At 32.8% G+C, this 22,775-nt stretch overlaps 2 protein-coding genes across 2 annotated transcripts; both read left to right on the top strand.

Moving 5' to 3' along the window:
• The first annotated feature begins 7,082 nt into the window (after window positions 1-7,082).
• On the top strand, window positions 7,083-8,015 carry LOC143393917 (olfactory receptor 4K14-like). Its single transcript, XM_076848417.2, has one exon. It carries the CDS (start codon window positions 7,086-7,088, stop codon window positions 8,013-8,015), a length of 930 nt encoding a protein of 309 aa, XP_076704532.2. The 5' UTR covers window positions 7,083-7,085.
• A 9,544-nt stretch (window positions 8,016-17,559) lies between these two features.
• On the top strand, window positions 17,560-18,501 carry LOC143393918 (olfactory receptor 4K14-like). Its single transcript, XM_076848419.1, has one exon. The coding sequence runs from the start codon at window positions 17,563-17,565 to the stop codon at window positions 18,499-18,501; it is 939 nt and encodes a 312-aa protein (XP_076704534.1). The 5' UTR covers window positions 17,560-17,562.
• The last annotated feature ends 4,274 nt before the right edge of the window (window positions 18,502-22,775 follow it).

Below are 22,775 nucleotides of genomic sequence, written 5' to 3' on the forward strand. Positions count from 1 at the left end.
AATAAAAGACACTACAGAATTTCATACACACACACACACACACACACACACACACACATATATATATATATATGCAAAAATACACATGACAGAGATTAATATTCAGAATATATAAGGACAAAAAAAACCTCAATAGTAAATAGCAATAATGACAATAATGATAATGGTAATCATCATCATCATTTTGTTTAAAAATAATAAAAAAATAGACATGTCTCAAAGAAGACATAGAGATGGTCAACAGTATTATTAAAAAATTCAACTTCACTAGTAATTAGGGAAATATAAATAAAAACCACATAAAACATGGATATCAAAAAAGATTAAATATAATAAATTATGGCAAGGATTTGGATAAAAATGATTTTGTGTACACTATTAGTGAGAATATAAATTAGTACAGCTATCATGGAAAATAGTAATGTATTTCCTTCAAAAAACAAAGAGAACCCCTTAATAATCCAATTATTGCACCAATGAGTATATATCCCAATGAATTAGTGGAGTAGGTTGAAGATATCTGTACACTCATGTTCATTGCAGTACTATTCAAAATAACCAAGAAATGGAAACAATCTCTGTATAATTAAGCTGATGAACAAATAAAGAAAATAAAGCACACAATCACAATGCAAGACTTCTCAACCATAATAACAGATAGAATCCTATCATCTGCAACAACAGGAATTGAAATAATAAACACACACACAAATTATGGAAACTAAACTATGCAGCCACAAAATAATGAATACCATATGATCTCATTCTGTGGAACCTAAGAACTTGATCCCATAGAAGTTGAGATAGAGCAATGGGTATGACAGCCTGGAGGATTAGGAGGTAGGGAGGGAAGGGTAAAAGTTGGTCAGTGAGTACATAGCTATGATTAAATACAAAAAAATAAATTATGATGTTCTATTTTATATTAGGGTGACTGAATATAGTGAAAATATATTGCATATTTCAAATAAAAAGCTGGAATAAGGGATTTTGAATGTTTTTACCATAAAGAAATGGTCAATTTTTGAGGTGATATGCATGTTGCATTTTTACCCTGATTTTAATATTAGAATGTATGCACACATCAAAATATCATATGGAGCTGGTGTGGTGATACATGCCTGTAATCCCAGCAGGATGGTGAGACAGGAGGATTGCTAGTTCAAATAGCTTAGTGAAATAGCTTAGTGAAACTAGTTATTATAGCTTAGTGAAACCCTGTCTAAAAAATAAAAAAAGGGTGGGGATGCTTTTCAATTGTAGAGCATCCCTGGGTTCAATCCCCAGTGCCAAAATAAAAATCATGTTACTCAATAAATACAAAGCACATTTTATATTTAAATAAAAAGTTTTAATCATAGATTTTAATATTTCACCCCTTTCAATATTTGACAGAAGAAACAGACCAAAAAAAAGTGGGGGAGGGAGCGAATCAAAGAGAGATACATTATACAAGAACTCTGAAACAGTTTGCTATAATTGTGAAACACATTGACCTAAAATATCAGTCTAATCTTTCTTTATAATTGCACACAGAGCATTAATCAAATTTGAATATATTCTAGACCATAAAACAAATTCTCAATAAGTTGAAAAGTTTTCATATCACACAGAGATTTGATCATGAATGGGCATAGCAGATTTATTTGTAATAGCCTAAAACATTCTTTGTAATAGATTAATATGTTCCCGAACAGATGAATCAATAACCAAATTATGGTTATATACATAAAATGGAATACTACTTACTAATAAAAAGGAGTGCACACATCATAATAAATATCAAAATAAATATCTGAGTGGGAAAAAAGTCTGATTAAAAAAACAGAGTCCATCCTACTTGATTTCATTTGTATAGAATTCCACAATATAAAAATGAATAAATAGTTATAAAATAAAAATTAGTAGTTTTCCAGGGAGGGAGCTTGGAAAGAGGGACTAGACAGAAGAGTTATCAAGGGGAATGGAATTTTGCAGAATGTGACATAAGTTCACTATCTTGATTGTGTTGATCTTTTCATGTTTGTGAACAAATGCCAATATTTATTAAATTTTTATTTAAATGCGTGCATTTTCCCAAGTTTTTGAAGTTCTTGTAAATGGGATTATTTTGATATATTTCTCAGTAGATTCATTATGGGAGTATAGGAAAACCATTGATTTTTTTTAATGTTGATCTTGTGTCCTGCAACGTCTCTGAATTCATTTATCAGCTCTAGAGTTCATCTGGGGGAAGTCTCTTGGGTCTTCTATAAGTACAAGAATGTATAGAATGTATTTGGAAAAATTTTTCTTCTCTTCAAATCTTCAGGTTATTTCAGAAGAATTAATGCAATTTCTTCTTTAAATGTTTGGTAGATCCCAACAATGAAACTATCTTGTGGTACATGAGGAGTAAGAATTTTCTGTGCACTTTCACACAATTCAACAACTATAGATAGCAAGTATGTACTATATATTTTACTTTTTTTTCCCTAGTACTGGTGATTGAACCCAGGGCTTCACACAGGCTAGGCAAGTTCTTTACCATTGAGTCATATCCCAGCCCTACTATACATTTTTAAAATGTAGAAAATAGTATTTTGAAAATTTTTACCATAAAAATTATAGATATTTGAGGAGATAGATATGTTTAGGATAATTTTTTTATAATTTCATTTATATATTTATATGTGGTGCTGAGGATTGAACCCAGGGCCTTGCATGTGCGAGGTGAACACTCTACCACTGAGTCATAACCGCAGCCCCTGTTTAGGTTAACTTAAACATTAAATTCTATATATATATATATATATATAATTTATGGGAGTATAGGATATATATATATATATCCAAATAGCAAATATCAAAATAAATATCTGAGTGGGGAAAAAAAGCCTGATTAGAAAAAAAAAACCAGAGTCCATCCTACTTGATTTTATTTGTATAGAATTCCAGAATATGAAAATGAATAAGTAGTAATAAAATATAAAAATTAGAAGTTTTCCAGGCAGGAAACTTGAAGCTTGGATATCGGATATATCCATATATGTATGTATATATCCCCAAATCATATTACCTCATTTAGTATGGACAGTATTGTTATGTTTTCTTTGAAGTTTTAATTTTAACATATATTAGTTATGTATTAATGAGGTTCAGTTTTATGTTTTTATATATGCATAAGCTTGGTCTGATCAAACCAGCCTCCTTTGATCCCTCCCCCCCCAACACCATTCTAAACCTCTTTACCATTGAGTCATATCCCAGCCCTATTATATATTTTTAAAATGTATAAAAAAGTATTTTTTTTAAACCTCTATTAATGACTATTCTATATTCAGGGCAATTTGTCTTGGTTTCAAAATATGAAACAGAATGTGCAATATTTGTATATCTGCCTGACAAAATTAATTTAACTTAAGAAACAACACTAATTTTTAACATAGCATTGATTTAAGTGAGGTTATTTGTCTTCTTGCTCTAATTTCCTTGGTAGCCAATAGTTGACATCACTCTTAAGAAAGAATTCTCTATGGATATCTGAAGAAAATTATTTCCATGTTTCTTCTATTATGAGCATATAACAGGTCATTTCACCAAGGGACTACTTCCAGTGGTGAATATATGTCAGGCTGAGGAAAAGCACATCCACAGATACTGTCTCCACCCATCTTGGATAGTCATCTGAGGGACGGTCAGAAGAGGACACTAAAAGAGAATATGATCTAAGATAAAATATTGTGTTCTGTAAGTCATCTCTCTCTGATGTTCTTTTTAAAGGTAAGTCTCAAAATACTTTTTTTGTATCTGTTTTAAAAATGTCCTCTATGCTTGAATTGAGACAAGCTTTTTTGGCTTCTGACATTTCTAGATGACAATTCATGGTTTATCCTCTTGCCCTCTTATTATTGGAATTTCTGTGGTCTTATTAACAACAGTGCACCCAACACCATGTTGCTCTGCCTCAGAGAAGTTGTCGCGTCTGCATAGCTTTTTGACAGCTACTCAATACGACCATCTCCAGCTATTCTTGTTCAAGTAATCTTTCCACTTGAAACAGAATTGTTTTCATATTAGAGAGATGGTATTATATGTAAGATATTTTATCATAGAGATTGGAGTTTAAAGTTTATATATTGAGTGAGAAATGATATTACCACAGAAATAGAATCAAAACTCATAACCCCTCAAAACAAGAAGTTAGCGTGAGCCTGTGGAAATCACTTGGTCTTATTCCCTGTGTACTACACACAGAGTACATTAGGTAATCTATTAAATTGTCCAAATTCAGATTGCTCTTTGTAAAACTACAGATACTGAAACTTTCACTGTTTTATGATTATTAGAGGAAAAAAGTCTTTTGTTGTTGTTGTTGTTATAAGGATTGAGAACAGAGTCATATAACTACACTTTCAGTCCTTTTTTTATTTTGATACAGGTCTCAACAAGTTATTGAGGCTGGCCTCAAACTTGTGATCCTCCTGCCTGGAACTTTCTGAGTCATTAAGATTACAGGCATGCAACACTGCTTTACTTAGAAAAAAATCTTTATTGAAGAATATTGCATATGAAGGAGGTTGAAAATATGTTGCTTATTTTGATTCTCCTGAAAGAGAAAAAATATTTGTCTCCTTTTCTTAATTTTTCAATTTTACTAATCCAATAATTGGCATTATACATTCTAGGAGAATTTTCCCATTGTTACAAGTAAGAATTCAAAAGTGCTGTAATAGAATGCCCTTCTGCCACTTATAGGTCCTATTATAATATTAATAACCCCTCTAGGCAAGGGCAGAGGTAAGGATGAAAACATTAAATTCCTGAAAAGAAAGAAACATGTCTGATATGTTTCTTCAATCTACATCTCATTAAGATTATTCAGCATGTGTATGTTAATTAAGAGAAAAAATGAGTGAATATTTCAGAGATAAATTATTGCAAATATTTTGCTTACAAATAATAATTTTAATAAGTACAACTAATAAAATAATAATTTATAAATTAAAAAAGGAATTTTCAACTATACAAAAAAAGTACTACTAATAAGTTTTGGAAACTATACCGCTTTAAGTATCACCATATAAACATAGAACAAATAACTAATATTTATTAACATTCACTGAGTACTGAACAAATCAAAGAGTTTTCTGTATATTTTCTGGTTCATATTTTGGACACATCTATCAGATTGAGTGTCCTCTTTTCATAAAAAAGGAAGTAAAAACAGAACTAGTTTGGCTTAATGGAATAGGTCAACAAGTGATAAAGTTGGATTTCAGCCCAGGTATGACTAAATCAAAAGTTTGATTATTCCCTTCTACAAAATCTCTTAAATATTAGTTGACAATAATAGAGTCATATAATTAGCCTACTAATATTATGAAAATATCAAAAATTTAAAAGCTGATGAAAAAAAGTGTGATTTTTTTTATTGGTAAATTGTTTTTAGGAATGTACAAAAATCATTAAGCAATATCCTTTCTCAAGCAGAGTCAAAATACTCCTTTCCCTACCAACAGTACAGAACTAGTGCTTCAAACATTAATCTAGAAGAAGTTTGTAATGATAAGAAATTAAGATTCAAAATATAGGTCAGATTGTTCAAGTTTCTTAGTGCTCATAAATCAGGATTTTTTTTTCAGAAATTCATTAAATCTTTTCTATTTTTGAAAATATGTTCATTTGTAAGTTGTGAAACTATGGTCATATGTCTCCTTTCTCACAGTAACTGTAGGTGTTACTACTTACAGTATGTATTTAGGAAAATCTTCTCTTTCCATAATTAATCTTTATTCTAGGCCATTGAATTCCCAGTAAAAGGGAAAGGAACACTAGCGCTCATGGTGAAGCGGGGATTCTCATTTTTCACCTGTGTTCCTATTTCAAAGAATATAAGATGAAATACACAAAACTGAAACAATGTGGAGAGAGAATAAACGGAGGGAGGAAATGGATAATTATCTTTCCACTAGGTAGAGTTGGAAGTTTACTTATGGATAATTTTAAGCAATGTTATTATTTTATTTAGAAATGAACTATTGATCACTGAAGTCTTAACTACCTGTTCAGTTTTCACTAATAGGGAAAGATGGGCCTTGCTTACACATGTATGTAATTTATTGTCTTAGAAAACATAGAACACATTCATATCTCTGATGGTCAGAGATTGCAACATTTCAAAGCCTAAGCAATTCCTAAAATTCAGTTGTGAATTCAAGGCAAATATTTACTAGTGACAAACCTGAATTATAAGGAACTTTGATTCAGAATTAATGAAATCAGAATCTGAGTCACAGTTGCTTTCAACTTTCTATGAACTCTACATTATTTTCTTTCAATTCATTTATTGTGCTAAATAAATTCCACTATATTTTGGATTTTAGTTAATGATAGAATATGGGCCTAGTCCTACATGCAAATAATCATGTCAAGGCATTTATTATATACCCTTCTGTATAGCTTCTCTCATAAAGCTTGTCCCAACACATATTTGTTTTCTTTTTATTTTTTTCTGTTTCAAGCCAACATATATTTTGGATTGATAACTTAAAAGTTTAGCTTATGAGTTTAATTGAAAACGTTTAACTGAAGATTAAAGCAATCATTATACATGATACTGAGAAACTGTAATGTCATGTCATGTCATTTGCTCTAGATATCAAAATCATTTAACCATCTTTTTCCTAAATATATGACCTTCTTTTGTTGTTTAGTATGGTGGTGGCTGCCTTTTCCAGGTTCTTTTAAGTAGCACAGTGGACAGAATAAGCTAGTGTCCAAGCGGCATAACAACTCTTTTCCTAGACTTTACACTCACTATCCTATTGTTTTTGACTCTTTCAACCAGGAGCTGGATAAAAATCCCATCTCAGACTAGGCTTCTTGAAAACCCATTCTCAGACATCATTTAGATTCTCTTTTACAGATAATACCATATACATGTGACCAATATTACAGATAATACCATATACATGTGACCAATATATCTTTTTAAGTGCAGATGTAGTTGCTAAATTTCAATGTGAATGCTAAATTCTAAAAATTAATCCCACTAACTGATACTCTATCCTCTCTAGGTCATGTCAGAGGAGACACTGAATAAAATGTTTGGAGGAAATCAGTCCACAGTGTCAGAATTTGTGCTTCTGGGACTTGGCCATTCATGGAGTATGCAGGTCTTACTTTTAATAATATTTTTGTTGCTTTACATGATCATTGTATCTGGAAATATTGTCATTGTGACTTTAATCATCACTGACCCTCATCTCCATTCCCCCATGTACTTCTTTCTGGCCAACCTATCCTTCATTGATTTGTGGCTGTCCTCAGTCACCACTCCTAAGATGATTGCTGACTTCCTCAAGGACAATAAGACCATTTCTTTTGCAGGATGCATGTGCCAGATCCTCTTTGTGCACTTTGTTGGAGGGGGTGAGATGGTGCTCCTGGTGGTCATGGCCTATGACCGCTATGTGGCCATCTGCAAACCACTCCACTACTCCACCATTATGAGCCTGCAAAGGTGCATTGGGCTGGTGTTGACATCCTGGACCGCGGGCTTTGTGCATGCCATGAGTCAAATGGCTGTGATTGTGCAGCTGCCTTTCTGTGGCCCCAGGGAAATAGACAGCTTCTTCTGTGACATACCACTGGTGATCAAGCTGGCCTGCATGGATTCTTATAACTTGGGAATAGTAATGAATGCTGACAGTGGAGTTGTGGTTGTAACCTGCTTCATTCTCTTGCTGATGTCCTACACATACATTCTTTTCACTGTTCACCAGAGATCTAAAACTGGTGCATCTAAAGCCCTGTCCACCTGCAGTGCCCACATCACAGTGGTAGTGATCTTTTTTGTGCCTTGTATGTTCATCTATGTGTGGCCACTCAACATCACCTGGTTGGACAAATTTCTTGCTGTGTTTTACTCTGTTTTTACACCACTCCTCAATCCAGCCATTTATACCCTGAGAAACAAAGAAATGAAAAGTGCTATGGAGAGATTTAGAAATTACTATCTGGATTCCAAATGAAATGAAATGATTAGTGCCTGAGAGTTTCATGAACACTTCAAATTGGTAAGACAGACCTTATAAAATAAGTTGAAAGTATGAGTCTTAGTGTTCCTGTCTCCAGATATAGAGATAGGGTTAATAAAATACAGGAAAATTCAATACTTAGTAGTTAGCCAGTAGAACACTAAGAATTATTACTAAAATCAAATCTACCAATCTGGGGAATACAACTATACAGTTTTCCTACAAATAGTTAAACAATAATCTAAAATTTATTTCTCAACAACATGCATTCATTTGGGTTGGTAGTATCTTAATAAACTTCTCTTGGATTTTCTCTTAACCTTATTTAAAAAATAAGCACTTATTAATATTGACCTCCTCTTCTAACTTCCATTTACATTTTGTCAGAATACAAATTATTATTTTTTTCCTTAACAAAAATTCCTTTGCAAATATTAACAGTAGAAAAAAAACATAGAATGAACAAGTGTCAGGCTGCCCTATACAGGAGCTAGGCACATCCCCTCAGCCTTGAGAAATGGGGGGTATTAAACTGGGGTTCCCAGCTGTGCGAAGCAAGTGGGTCTAACAAGGAAGTGTAAGAAAATGCAAGGAAGTGCCTTAGCTCTGGGCTTGGGTGTTACCCAATGGGATTGGGCTACCCACCTGTTTCTTGTAACACAATCCCTTGCCTGATTTGGGTGGAATATGCTATTGAATGTCTTTTATGTCTTTTCCCTAATAAACAGGGGGGGGGGGTTCGGGGTGCACTCGCTCTCTTGCCTCTCTTGCTCCTTGTGCCCTTTTCAGCGCTGTCCAATGTAGGAACTTTACCTTTGAGGTTACAGCTTGCAGAGCCTTTCTGACTCCCAGCAAAAGGTACTTCTGTGTTCCTGTGGTCTTTTCTTTGCCAGCCCAAACCATGCTGAGTGACCCTGATTCAGTTACCGGTGGGATGTGGGCGGTAAACAAGGGTGATAAATAACATAAAGAAGAACAATGGACATTACTTCTATGTGAAATTCATTAACTCAATACAAGTTAAAACAAACAAATAAAAAAAGAAAACTAATGTTGTTTCCATTGGTTATGTCAGTGTCAAATACTGCAATTTAATGATTAAATTATTATTAATTATTTGTGTGTAATTCAGAATGGAAATCAACATAAAGGCAAGAACTGGGTCTTTTTTTTTTTTTCTGGGCATGCTGTCATGTTGAATTTGTTTATTTTTTTGTTTACTTATTCATCCATTCACCCTGCTAATCATTCATTAAGCCAGCCAGGCATCTATTACTCAATCTTCCATTCATTTAACTATCCATTTCACAAATATAAATAACAAATAAACAAATAAACAAAATTGACTTTGACAAAAGCAGGGAAAACACTCATCAGAGAAAGGAAGTCCTTTCTGTAAATTGTTCCTGGACAGCAGGATGCCATATGAAGAAGAAAGAAACCAGACACCTATCTCCCTATACAAACAGCACCTCAAAATGGATCAATTATTTAAATGTACTACCCAGTTCTATGAAACTACTAGAAAACATGGAGGAAATGCTTCAGGACACTGGTCTGAACAATGCTTTTTTGTATATAATCCCTTGCTGCTACACATGACTAAATCAGGGTCACTCCAGGTGAATTGGGTTGGCACTGAATAATATCACAGACACAGAAAGTACCTTTTTCTTGGGGTTTAGTCATGGCTTCTCTGCCCCAGTTCCCAGAAGGGAGGCAAGGAAGGCTGGCAAAAGAGAGAGAGCACACCTGAGACCATCCTGTTTATTGAGGGGAAGACCTTTGAAAGTTCAACCCAAATACGGCAAGGGATTGGATATCAGGGGGTTGCTTGGTGGTGTCTTGCAGTCAGCAGATTGACTGACATCTTGGGAGGCCACACCCATTTCAGTCCTGTGTGGGATCAAAGGCAGGGGGAGGAGAAAAGGACACATACATCGCTCAGCCCAGTCAGAGAAGCAACATCAGTATAGTCCCCTCAGGTGCTCAAATTCTCACAGCTCACACACAACCCATGGGTGGCTCTCGACAATCCTTAAAGCACAGGCAACAAAAGTAAAATTGTCAGATAGCATTACAAGAAACAAATCAGATTCTCTGTTCATGATAAGATAAATTCTAATAAATGATGTTATAGACATGCCAATTACTGTCAACTCATCATTGCATATTGCATATAGGGACTGAAATGTCACTATATAATCCATAACTATGTTTAATTATTATGTGTCAATTAAGAATAAAAACATATTAAAAAGTAAGAGTGAATGTCAGGATTAGTAGATTAAAAATCAAATTAAAGTTAATCAATTTCTGGAAAATTGACAGAATCTTTTTCACTTCCACAATTCCTCTTGCACCAGCCATGCTGTAGGCACAATGTGAACTAAAATTTGCCTCTTTATTTTGGGAAAATACAGTACTTAATCTATGGGGATGGAATATATATATATATATATATATATATATATATATATATAATACATAGTAAATTAAAATATTTTAATGAGTAAATGATGTCCACTTGTTGCATTCAAATTCTCATGATATTGGTTTATGTGCATCATTCAGGCACACTTCATTGGAATTTAACAAGTATTCCCCAAACCTTAAAATCATAAATAATTATTTATTTAATTTCTTCCAGAAAAATTGTGGTTTTATTGCATATATATATGAAAAAAATATATATATATATATCTTAGACTTAAGGATATAAAAGTAAGAATTTCTTTGAGAAGAGACCAATCATGTATCCTTCTTGCACAAGGGGCCCTAGGAAGTTTTATCAACATGCTTAGCTACCCAGGCACTGGGAGGTTGCTGTAGCCAGGGTTCCTGGAGGCTTAGCTATTGCTCAAGATGGCAGAAAATCTTGGTGTCACCCGTGTAGTGTTTGTTCTGCAGGAATGCAGGATACTGGAGTTAGAGGGGTCATGGAGGCTTCAACTGAGATTTCAAAGAAAAACCTGGGAGGCCAGAAAAAAATGCAGCAGGGTCAGAGTTTCTGCAGGCATCCTGAGAAGGCGATGCATGGCATGGAGATGTGAAGAGTAAATCAAAGCTGCAGTGGAGACACCCAAGATTAAGAAATGCCAGTAGCATAGAATGTGCACTAAGGAAGGCTGCAGAAATTGAGATGAGACAAACCAACAGAAAAGCCACTTGGGCTGCAACTAACATGGCAGAGCTACCCAAACACTTTGGACAAAATATCATCATGCTATGTGCCCCAGATGCCCGATGTGGAGTTATACAATTTGTATGCCCAACTGGATGTCTGTTAGTCCATTTGATTGATAGTATTAATTATGTCAGAATTGCCTTTGTTGATTGTAGGTCTGTATGACATTCCTATTGGTGAGAAGTGTCATAATTACCCCTTATTAGTCTACTGGCAACTTGTTAAGTCTTAATGTCATTTTTTAAATGTAATTAGGTGTACCTATGGTTGGGGCATAAATATTGTTCTATTTTCTTCTTGGATTATTCCCTTTACTAGTGTGTAGTGACCCTTTTTGTCCATTCTGATTAATTTTTGCTTGAAATATGCTCTGTTGATATGAGAATAGGTATTGTTATTTGTTTTCAGACTCTATTTGTATGGAATGTTCTTTTCTATTCTTTTGTTTTCTGTCATGGATATCTTTGCCTATAACATAAGTCTTACCAAACAGCTGTAGTTTGTATTTGTTTTTATCCATTCTGTCAGTCTACATCTTTTAATTGTAGAGTTGACACTATTTATACTTACAGTATTGTGAGATGTTTATTATTTCATGACATTTTGATTTCTCTTTTCACATATTTCATTGGTCTTAACTTTAAGTTGCTTAACTGGTCTTCTGGAAAACTTTATCCATTTGGGAACTCTGGGGTTTGTTTATCAGTTTTTCTAGATGTAGTATTTTTTCAGTCTTTTTGTGGTACTGGCTCAATTTATTTTACTTTATCCTTGTCTTGCAAAGTTTTTATGTCTCTTTTGATTCTGAGTGATAGCTCTGATAAATATGGAAATCATGGTTGGCAAATGTTTTCTTTCAAAGATAGAATTATCTTTTTTGAAGCCCTCATGAATTTTAGAGTCTCAGCTGAGAAGTCAGAAGTATGCCTTATTACTTTACCTCTAGTGTGACCTGGTATTTTTCTGTTGTGGCTTCTAATATTCTATTCTTTTTATCTATGTTAGGCATATTGATTATGGCATGTCTTGAAAAGATCATTTTTGATCTTGTGTATTTAGGGTTATATGTCTTCTGTAGGTAGATGTCCATCTCATTCCTAAGTTTTAGAAAAATTTTTTTTACCATTATTTCTCTGAAAAGGTACTTAATGTTATTAGCCTGTATCTCTATTTCCTCTTGAAGCCAAAGAACTCCCAAGTTGATCTCTTAATGATGTATCAGAGTTGTTTTTTTTTTGTAAATTCAGATCACGTCTTTAATTTCTTTTATTTATTGCTTACTTAGTGCTTAAGTTTATATATCATACCTTCAAGGTCTGAAATTCTGTTTTATACATGTCTAATCTCTTGATGATACTTTTAGCTAAATTGTTATTTAATTTTGTGTCTTTCATTTCCAGGAGTTCAAATTGTTGTTGTTTATTTCAGAATATTTTTCTCTTCATTGAAATTGTATTCCTTAGATCTACGTTTAGCTCATTAAGCATTTTAATAATCCATTTTTGTAGTCTCTGCTGGAATTCCATCCCTGTCTCTATATGCACATGTTCAAGATCTGGATTTTGTTGATATTTTCATATTTATATGCATATGTACAAAATTGATCATATTTTTCTTTAAATGCATACATTTTATTTAATATCAATAGTGCCAAAATTAAGTCATTTCAAAATCTAAAATGACAAACTAAAGGTATTTTAAAAATATTAATAAATTTTGGGGAGGAAATATACTAAAGGTAGCTCAATAATTTGACATGTAAAAACTCAAATTACCATAGGTAATACTAAGATAAATCAGATAGCCAAGATTATCTGACTAATTAGACAATGTTGACAGGAATTAGGGCACTCCATTTTTACCAGGTTTGTTTTGTTTTGTTTGGTCTTCATATATAGCACACATATAGTTTTTATAATTAGATATCTCTTGTAAACACAATAAAAACCTACTGAAATTGAAACAATGCTTGGGTGTATATGAATATGTCACAAGATCTCAGTTTTATGTATAATTATAACAAACCAATTAAAAAATATAAGGGATACCAGTAGTGAAAGAGTACTGGGGAAGGGAGCAAGAAAGGGAATGGGAAAATACCGGGGAGCAAAATGTAGTCAATTGTCAGTATATTATATACATTAGTGAATATGTCACAATGAACTCCACTATTATGTATATTAATTATGTACTAGTGAAAACAATAAAATTTTACATCAAAGTATGATATGATTATGTTGATCAAGTTATACATAAGAATTGAGAAGACGTCTCATTATTGCTCCATGAAAAGAAGAAAAAAAATTTCAAATATCACTACTTTATGCAGCAATTTAGAATAGTTCTCTCTAACTATTTGAACTAATTTAAGAAAAATTGATATTAGATCTGCTTTAAATGTTTGGTAATAAACCTAAGCAACGAAGCCATCTGATATAAACACAGAAGTAAGAAATTTTTGTGTTCTATTATACAGTAGAGTGACCTCAGATAAGAAGTCTGTACTATATATATTTAAATGGTAGCAAAACATATTTTGAATATTTTCACCATAAAGAAATGAAAAATATTTAAAGACAGCTGTTTCAGTTGATTTAAATATTATACAATGTGTATGTGTAGTTAAATGTCTAATGATACCCAGTTAAGAGGCATGATTTTTGTGTTTTTCTTTTATTTTTTAACATACATTAATTATATGTATTAGTGGAGTTCAGTGTTAGGTTTCCATACACATGTGCAGCTTGCAGTGACCAAATGCAATTCACTTCCCTTCGTCCTTCTTCCTCCAACACCGTTCCAGACATCTACTAGTCAGTATTTTATATTTAGTCCCATTTCTTAGTTTCCAAACATGAGATACAACATTCAGTACTTTCATTTTTGAGTCTGACAAATTTAAATTTTAATTTAAATTAAAAGAACACTTTTAATTTAAAAAAATTAATTTTTACCAGTGACCTGATTCAGGTGAGGTTACTTGTCTTCTTGTTCTAATTTTTATAGTACCCAATAGTTGATATCACTCTTAACAAAGAATTCCCTGTGGGTATCTAAAGTAAATTATTTCCATGATACTTCTGTTATGTGTGTAGGTAATTTTACTCAAGGGACCACTTTTGGTGGTGCATATATGTCAAACTGATAGAAAGTACTTCCACAGATACTGCCTCCACCCAATATGGATGTCATCTCAAGCACACATCAGAAGAGAAGACTTAAACAGAATCTGATCTAAGAGGGAAAAAGTGTGTTTAGTAAGTCATTCATCTCTTTGATCTTCTCTTTTAAGGTAATTCTGAAAATATTTCTTTGTATCTATTTTAATTATACCAATTACCTTTGGAGTTGAGAATGGATTCATTAGCTTCTAATATTGTCAGAACAGAATTCAGGTGTTTTGTCCTCCCTGTTCCTAATGGAGTTTCTGTGGTCTTAACAATAGTGCATGCAACACCAAAATCCATTGCTACAGAGATGCTCTTAAGTCTATGTACCGAGATCGCAGTTCTGTGATAGATACTCAATGTGACCACCTCCTGCTATCCTTGTTCAAACAATCTCTCCCATTTTATATAATTATTTCATATCAGAGAAATAGCATTCTATGTAAGATAATATTTCACATAGAGATAGAAGAAACAAAGGTTATATATTAAGTGACAAGTGACATTACCACAGAAATAGTATTAAAACCCTTAACCCAAGAAAACTGTAAGTGAATATAAGTGAGTAGAACTTAAACTTTCTCCCTGCATACCTTACTAAGTATGTATCAATTGTCTGAGTTCAAGATTTTCTTTGGAAAAATATAAATACTAACAACCTCAGAGTTTTAGGGCTATTTCATAAAAAAACATTATAGAAGAGCACATATATAGAAAAGGATGAAAACTGTGTTGCTTATTTTCATAATATTTCATATTTATAAAAGAACAACAAAATGTCTCATTTCTCTAATTTTTCAATTTTAACATATCCAGAATTATATTTACTTTTTTAGGAGAATTTTGTGTTTAAAGTAAGAATTTCAAAAGTGCTTTAATAAAAAGTCCTTTTGCCTCTTACATATCTTCTTATAACATTACTAACCAATTTTGGGAAGGGCAGAGTGAAAGATGAAAATGTTAAGTTCCTGGAAAGCAAGAAATATGTCTGATATGTTCTTTCAAACTTTATTCTATAAGATTGATGAGTATATGTATGTTAATTTAGAAAAAATGTAATTAGTATATATTTTAAAGAAAATGATGTTATATATTTGCTTACAGAAAGCACCAAAAATGCATGAACTTAAAATAATGAAAATTAATTCATAAAGTCAAAAAAGAAGCTATAATGTTGTTCAATGTTGTACTTATCTGTGCAATAAAATTTCTATCAAATTAGTTTTGGGAATTTTACTGCTTTAAATACCACCATAAGGAACAGAGGAGAAATCACTAATAGTCATTAACATTCACTGAGGACTAAAATAATTGAAATTTTCTGTATGTTTTATTGTTCATCTTACACATCTTCTTATAACATTACTACTATCACTCTGAGTGTCCTCTTTTCACAAATTAGGAAGTGAAAACAGAATGAGATTTAGATTAGTAGATAACAAGAACTAGAGTTTGATTACAGATCATTGTGTGACTAAGTAAAAGGTCAAAGACTATTCCATTCTAAAAATTCTCCTACAAATTGGTTGCTAATAATAGAGTAATATAATTAACCTATTAATATTATGACTATATTAACAATTCCAAAATTTCTGAGAAAGGAGTATGGTTTTTGTTGGTAAATTGTTTCATAGGAATGTACAAAATCATCTGTTTAGCAATATCCATTGTCAAGCACAGTTGAAATACTACTTTTTCTACCCAAAGTATAGAACTAGTTGTTTATTCTAGGAAAAGTGTGCATTGATATGAAATTGAAATTCAAGATAAAGTTCAGATTTTTCAAGTTTCTCAATGCTTATAAACCACGGCAATTTCTTGAAAAATTTGGTACATCTTTTCTATTATAAAAAATATGTCAGTGGGTTGTGAGAGTATTATAATATGTCTCCTTTCTCACATTAAGTATGTATGTTATTAACAATACTATATTTAGGAAGTTTTTCTCTCTTTCTATCCATAATCCTTATTTTAAGCCTCTGAATTCCCAGTGAAAGGGAAAGGAAAGCTAGTGCTCAGGATGAAGCCTTGTTCTCATTGTTCACCTGCTCTCCTTGGCTGTTCTATTTCAAAGAATAAAAGATGAAATACACAATGGAGAATCATCTTTCCTCTCTATAGCTTGAGGAGTATTGTTCATTTACTTAGGAATTAATGTAAGCCTTGTCATTACTCTATTTGGAGGACAGTCCATGCTGACTGAAAGCTGAACTTCATGTTTACTCATCACTAATAGTCAAACATTGGTCTTGTTTGCTCATGTGGCCTTTATTATCTTAGAAAACACAGGTAGAAAACATCAGTATCTCCTCTGGTCAGAAATCATAAAATTTCAAAACCTAAGCAATTTCTGAATCCACCACTAGTTGAAGATAAATATTTACCAATGATAAGCTGGAATTATAAAGAACTTCCATTCAGAGTTCATTAAATCAGAATCTCAATTTTAGTTGACTTCTACTTTGATTAATCCATTTTGATGACACTACACTGTTATTTTTTTCTAATCCACTTAGTATGCCACATGAATTCCATTATACTTTAGATTTTAATTAATAAGAGATTATGTGCCTGATTTTACATCAGATCTCCATATCAAGATGTTTAATACATACCTTTTTTTATAGCTTCTCTCATAAAGGTTTCTCCAACGTGTTTAAGAAGGAAAACCTAAAATTTTACCTTAGGGTGTGTGATCTAAGGCTTGAAGTAATCATTATTCATAAAACAGGAAAGCTGTGATGTTGCATCAGGTTATTTCTACAGGATTTCAATACCATTTGACTGTCATCTTCCTGATTATGTGACCTAATTTTTGTTGTTAAGCGTGATATCTGCTACTCTCTCCAGGTTCTTTTAACTAGCATAGTGGAAAGAAGCTAGTGACCAGGTAGCATCACAACTCTATTCCTAGACTTCACCTTCACTGTCCTTTTTTCTTAACTCTCCAACCCAACACTGGATAACAAGCCGATATCAGACTCCTTAAAAAGCCATTTTCAGGCATTATTTGTATTCTCTTTTACAAATAACGCCATTTGAAGGTGATCAATATTTCTCTTTAACTGCAGATATAGTTGCTAAATTTTGTTATACACACTAAATTCTAAAAATTAATGCCCATTTCTCATCCCACTAATGGATACTCTAAACTCTCCAGGTTATTCCAGAGGACTCACTGAATAAAATGGATGGAGGAAACCAGTCCACAGTGTCAGAATTTGTGTTTCTGGGACTTGTTCACTCATGGAGTATTCAGGTCTTACTCTTCATGGTATTTTTGATGCTTTACCTGATTATTGTATCTGGAAATATTGTCATTTTGACCTTAATCCTCACTGACCCTCATCTCCATTCCCCCATGTACTTCTTTCTGGCCATCTTGTCCTTTGTTGATATGTGGCTGTCCTCAGTCACCACTCCTAAGATGATTGCTGACTTTCTCAGGGAGAATAAGACCATTTCCTTTGCAGGTTGCATGTGCCAAATTCTATTTGTCCATTTAATTGCAGGAAGTGAGATGGTGCTCCTGGTGGTTATGGCCTATGACCGCTATGTGGCCATCTGCAAACCACTCCACTACTCCACCATTATGAGCCTGCAAAGGTGCATTGGGCTGGTGTTGACATCCTGGACTGTGGGCTTTGTGCATGCCATGAGTCAAATGGCTGTGATTGTGCAGCTGCCTTTCTGTGGCCCCAGGGAAATAGACAGCTTCTTCTGTGACATACCACTGGTGATCAAGCTGGCCTGCATGGATTCTTATAACTTGGAAATAGTAATGAATGCTGACAGTGGAATTGTGGCTGTAACTTGCTTTATCCTCCTGCTGATATCTTACACATACATTCTTCTCACTGTTCGCCAGAGCTCTAAAACTGGTGCATCTAAAGCCCTGTCCACCTGCAGTGCCCACGTCACAGTGGTGATGATTTTTTTTGTGCCCTGCATCTTCATCTATGTGTGGCCCCTCAACATTACCTGGTTGGACAAGTTTCTTGCTGTGTTTTACTCTGTTTTTACACCACTCCTTAATCCAGCCATTTATACACTGAGAAATAAAGAGATGAAAAGTGCTATGAAGCGATTTAGAAACTACTATATGAATTTCAAAGGAAATACATAATGCTGAGAAACATAATTGCGAATACTTGACCTCATAAAATAGTTTAAAATTCAGAGATCCTGTTTATTTATTTAATAAAATATAGGCAAATTCCACATTTGTTAATCAGCAAGTAGAACACTATTAATCATTACTCTAATATTCATCCTAATGATCTGTCTACATGATAAATCTCATATAATCAGTTTTCTTGTGCTTTTAACCTTTTAAATAAAAACCTGAAATTTATTTTAGAAAGGCATGCCTTTCTTTTTGGATAGATAATATCTTTTTTATTATTTTTCTTTCTTTTTTATTGATTTTTTTAAAAAATAAATGACAGTAGAATGTATTACAATTCTTATTACACATATACAGCACAATTTTTCATATCTCTGATTGTATATAAAGTATGTTGACACCAATTCGTGTCTTCACACTTGTACTTTGGATAATGATGTCCATCACATTCCACTGCCCTTGCTAATCCCCTGCCCCTTTCCTTTCCCTCCCACGCCTTTTCCCTATCTAGAATTAATCTATTCCTCCCATGCTCCCCCTCCCTACCACACTATGAGTCAGCCTCCTTATATCAGAGAAAACATTTGAAATTTGTTTTTTTGGGGGATTGGCTAACTTCACTTAGCATTATCTTCTCCAAAGCCATCCATTTACCTGCAAACGCCATGATTTTATTCTCTTTTATTGCTGAGTAAAATTCCATCGTGTGCATATGCTGCATTTTTTTTTTAATCCATTCGTCCACTGAAGGGCATCTAGGTTGGCTTCACAGTTTAGCTCTTGTGAATTGTGCTGATATGAACATTGATGTGGCTGTGCCCCTGTAGTATGCTGTTTTTAAGTCTTTTGGGTACAGACCGAGGATCGGGATAGCGGAGAAAAGATAGCATCTTCAACAAATGGTGCTGGAAAAACTGGAAATCCGTGTGCAACAAAATGAAATTAAACTCCTATCTCTCACCAGACACAAAACTTAACTCAAAGTGGATCAAGGACCTAGGAATTAAATCAGAGACTTTGTGTCTAATAGAAGAAAAAGTAGGCCCTAATCTTCATCATGTGGGATTAGGCCCCAACTTCCTTTCCTTAATGAGACTCCTATACCACAGAATTAAAACCAAGAATTAATAAATGGATTGGAATCAAATTAAAAAGTTTCTTCTCAGCAAAAGAAATAAACTGTGAGTCTACATCCTGGGAGAAAATTTTTATCCCTCATACATCAGATACAACACTAATCTCTAGGGTATATAAAGAACTCAAAATGCTAAGCACTGAAAACACAAATAACCCAATCAATAAATGGGCCAAGGATCCAAACAGCACTTCTCAGAGGAGGATATACAATCAATCAACACATATATAAAAAATTGCTCATAATCTCTAGTAATTAGAGAAATGCAAATCAAAACTACTTAAGATATCACCTCACTATAGTCAGAATGTCAGCTATTATGAAGACAAACAATAAGTATTGGTGAGGATGTAGGGAAAAAGGCATACTCATACATTGCTAGTGGGACTGCAAATTGGTGCAGCCAATATGGAAAGCAGTACGAAGATTCCTCAGAAATCTGGGAATGGAACCACCATTTGACCCGGTTATCCCTCTCCTCGGTCTATACCCAAAAGACTTAAAAATATCATACTATTGGATAGAAAATATGTTAATTCATTTCTCTTGAATTTCCTCCTAGTTTCATGGGGGGGGGGACCACATTTTCTTAGCATTGACATCTCCCTCAAAACTTCCATATACATTTTGTCAGGACCCAAGTGAATTATTATTTTTTCCCTAATGTAAATTTACTTCTAAATATTAATGCCAAGAAGCAAGGAAATATCAACAAAAGATGAATAAGGTAATATACTACATACTGAATAACAGTGGATGTAACTTCTATGTGAACTTCAATACTCAATAAAATTTAAAACAAAGAATGGAAACTATTGCTATTTTTCTTGGTTATCTCATTCTCAAATATTCATGTTTATATTTAAAGTTTTAATTCTTTATGTAAAATGTAGAATTAAAATCTCCCTAAAATCTGGAATCAAACCTTGCCTGTTTAATTTGTTAAACTGAAATCAGTACTTGCTTCAGTGGTTAATATATATATAATACATATTAAATACATGCATTTTAATCAGTCAATGGTGTCCATTTGTTTGATTCAAATATTCATAACTTTTGGCAAATTTCAATATGTTCCTTTGCATTTTGAAAAATATTCCCCAAACCTTCAAATTATTCATTATTTGTCTTCCACTAGTATAAGTAGATTAAAAATTAATTGTTATATCAGTAGTTATTTTCTTCAAAGAAAATATAATTTACATATGCTGATTTTATTTCACTTAAAAAGAGTAAATTTTTTAAAGAAAGTGGAACAATACTATGCTGTTATATTCCTTGCCTCATAACTCACTGCCAAATATGTATTGCCTTACTTGAAGTTATTATTATATCCAATTTGATAATAAGAAAACAAACCACTGAAATAGGAATTATATTCTTCAAAATAGTACAACTTTAGATTTTTATTTTTCTGGGAAACATCAGATATCAATATGATTTAATAGGCAGCTAACTTATTAAATAATGCTATTTAATAAAATAGATAATGTATTTCTCGCAAAGGTGGTGAATAGATAGCTACGTGTAGATAAAATACTATAAAATATATACTAGTCTAATACAACTTTTAAAATGTTGAAAATGTCATTAATTGTAATCTAGCTTGATCAAAAAAGGTTGTTAAAAATCAATGTAGTCTCCATTGTAAAGCTAAGACACAACTACACATAGATGGTATTAAAGAACTAATGGCCAACTATTGACTTGTCTCTGCCTTTATCTATAGCCTCAATTCTACCACAAGGGAAACCAATTTTAAACACTTCACTGTAATTGTTGTACCATTTAAGTAACATTTTCCTGCTTAATATCTTTAAATCTGTGCGTGACTTTAGAAGGCAAACCTAAGTGGTAACAACTATTTTGATGGATTTCCTAAATTTTCCTTAGGAAGGTTATAAGAACATAAAATCACAGTTTGTATAGTCCTATAATTGACCATCACAAAAATACTCAAGTAGTATATGTTTCCAAATTAAACATTTTCATAACATCAATGTGCCACCCTCTCTTAATTTTATACAATAATCACAGAGACCAAGTTACCTTAATTCTCACTGGTTTCGGTTAGAATCTTAATAAATACCAATCCAGAGGACTTCTTGATATGCATATTCCCTAGACAAAACTCAAACATCCAGTAGGTAGTATTTATTTCCAATATAATAAAATGTTGTTTTTTTTACTCAGGTGGAAGTATTTCTTCATTGGGTACCAAGATTTCGAACTAAAGTGCTCAAATTTTGGGAAATGTGAAATGAATTTTTTTTATAAGTTCAATAAAATGTAACAATGAGAGAATCTACTCCCATTCACACATCTTCATTCCCAAATGGAGGGAATGAAGAGACATAAAGAAAAGACATAAAGGATCTTCAGTATGCCACCCATGATTTAGACAAGCTATTGTGGAATGATCATAAATATATTCAGATTGGTGAATTCTATGGCCATGAGACCAATACTCCATTTGTTGTGCTATAAAATAGATTCTTGGATTAAAATATTTTTTTACAGAGTACTATGACAGAGACTAAGGCATTGCTTAAATTAATAGTTTTGTGCAAGTTAAAATATTATGGTAAGGAATAAAAAGCATATCTAGAATACATATTCACACCATCAAGATAAAAATTTACCTCCTTCTTTATGAAGAATTTCATTATAATTGATCTGCTACTAAGTGACTGACACATTCCCATAAAACAATGCCAAATTAGTGATTCAGAATGAGAAGCCTTTTCAGTAATAACAGGCTAGATCATGCTAGAAAATATAAGCTCCAATTCTAGTAATTTTTTATAGGAACCAATTAAATAAGTTCTCAGGTGGCTGTGAATAGAGACTAGCATACATTGAGTTTGTCATTTGTGTACCTAATTATGAAAGCTAATATGAAATGCTTACCTCTAGCCAAAGTGAACAATTAAATGTACTGTTTCCACTTCTTCAATAGTACTACCTTCTCTACATCACTGTCCTTCAAGACCACAACTACAATACCAACCAAAACTAATGTTTTCTCATAATATTTCTCTTAGCAGTGTTAGCAATATTTTACTTCTATTTTCTTCTAGTTGTTACTTCTAATTTGCTATCTTAAAAATATGTATATTCAGGCTCAAGTTTTAAATTG

Source organism: Callospermophilus lateralis, chromosome 3 (assembly GCF_048772815.1).
Source record: "Callospermophilus lateralis isolate mCalLat2 chromosome 3, mCalLat2.hap1, whole genome shotgun sequence".
NCBI lineage: Eukaryota > Metazoa > Chordata > Mammalia > Rodentia > Sciuridae > Callospermophilus > Callospermophilus lateralis.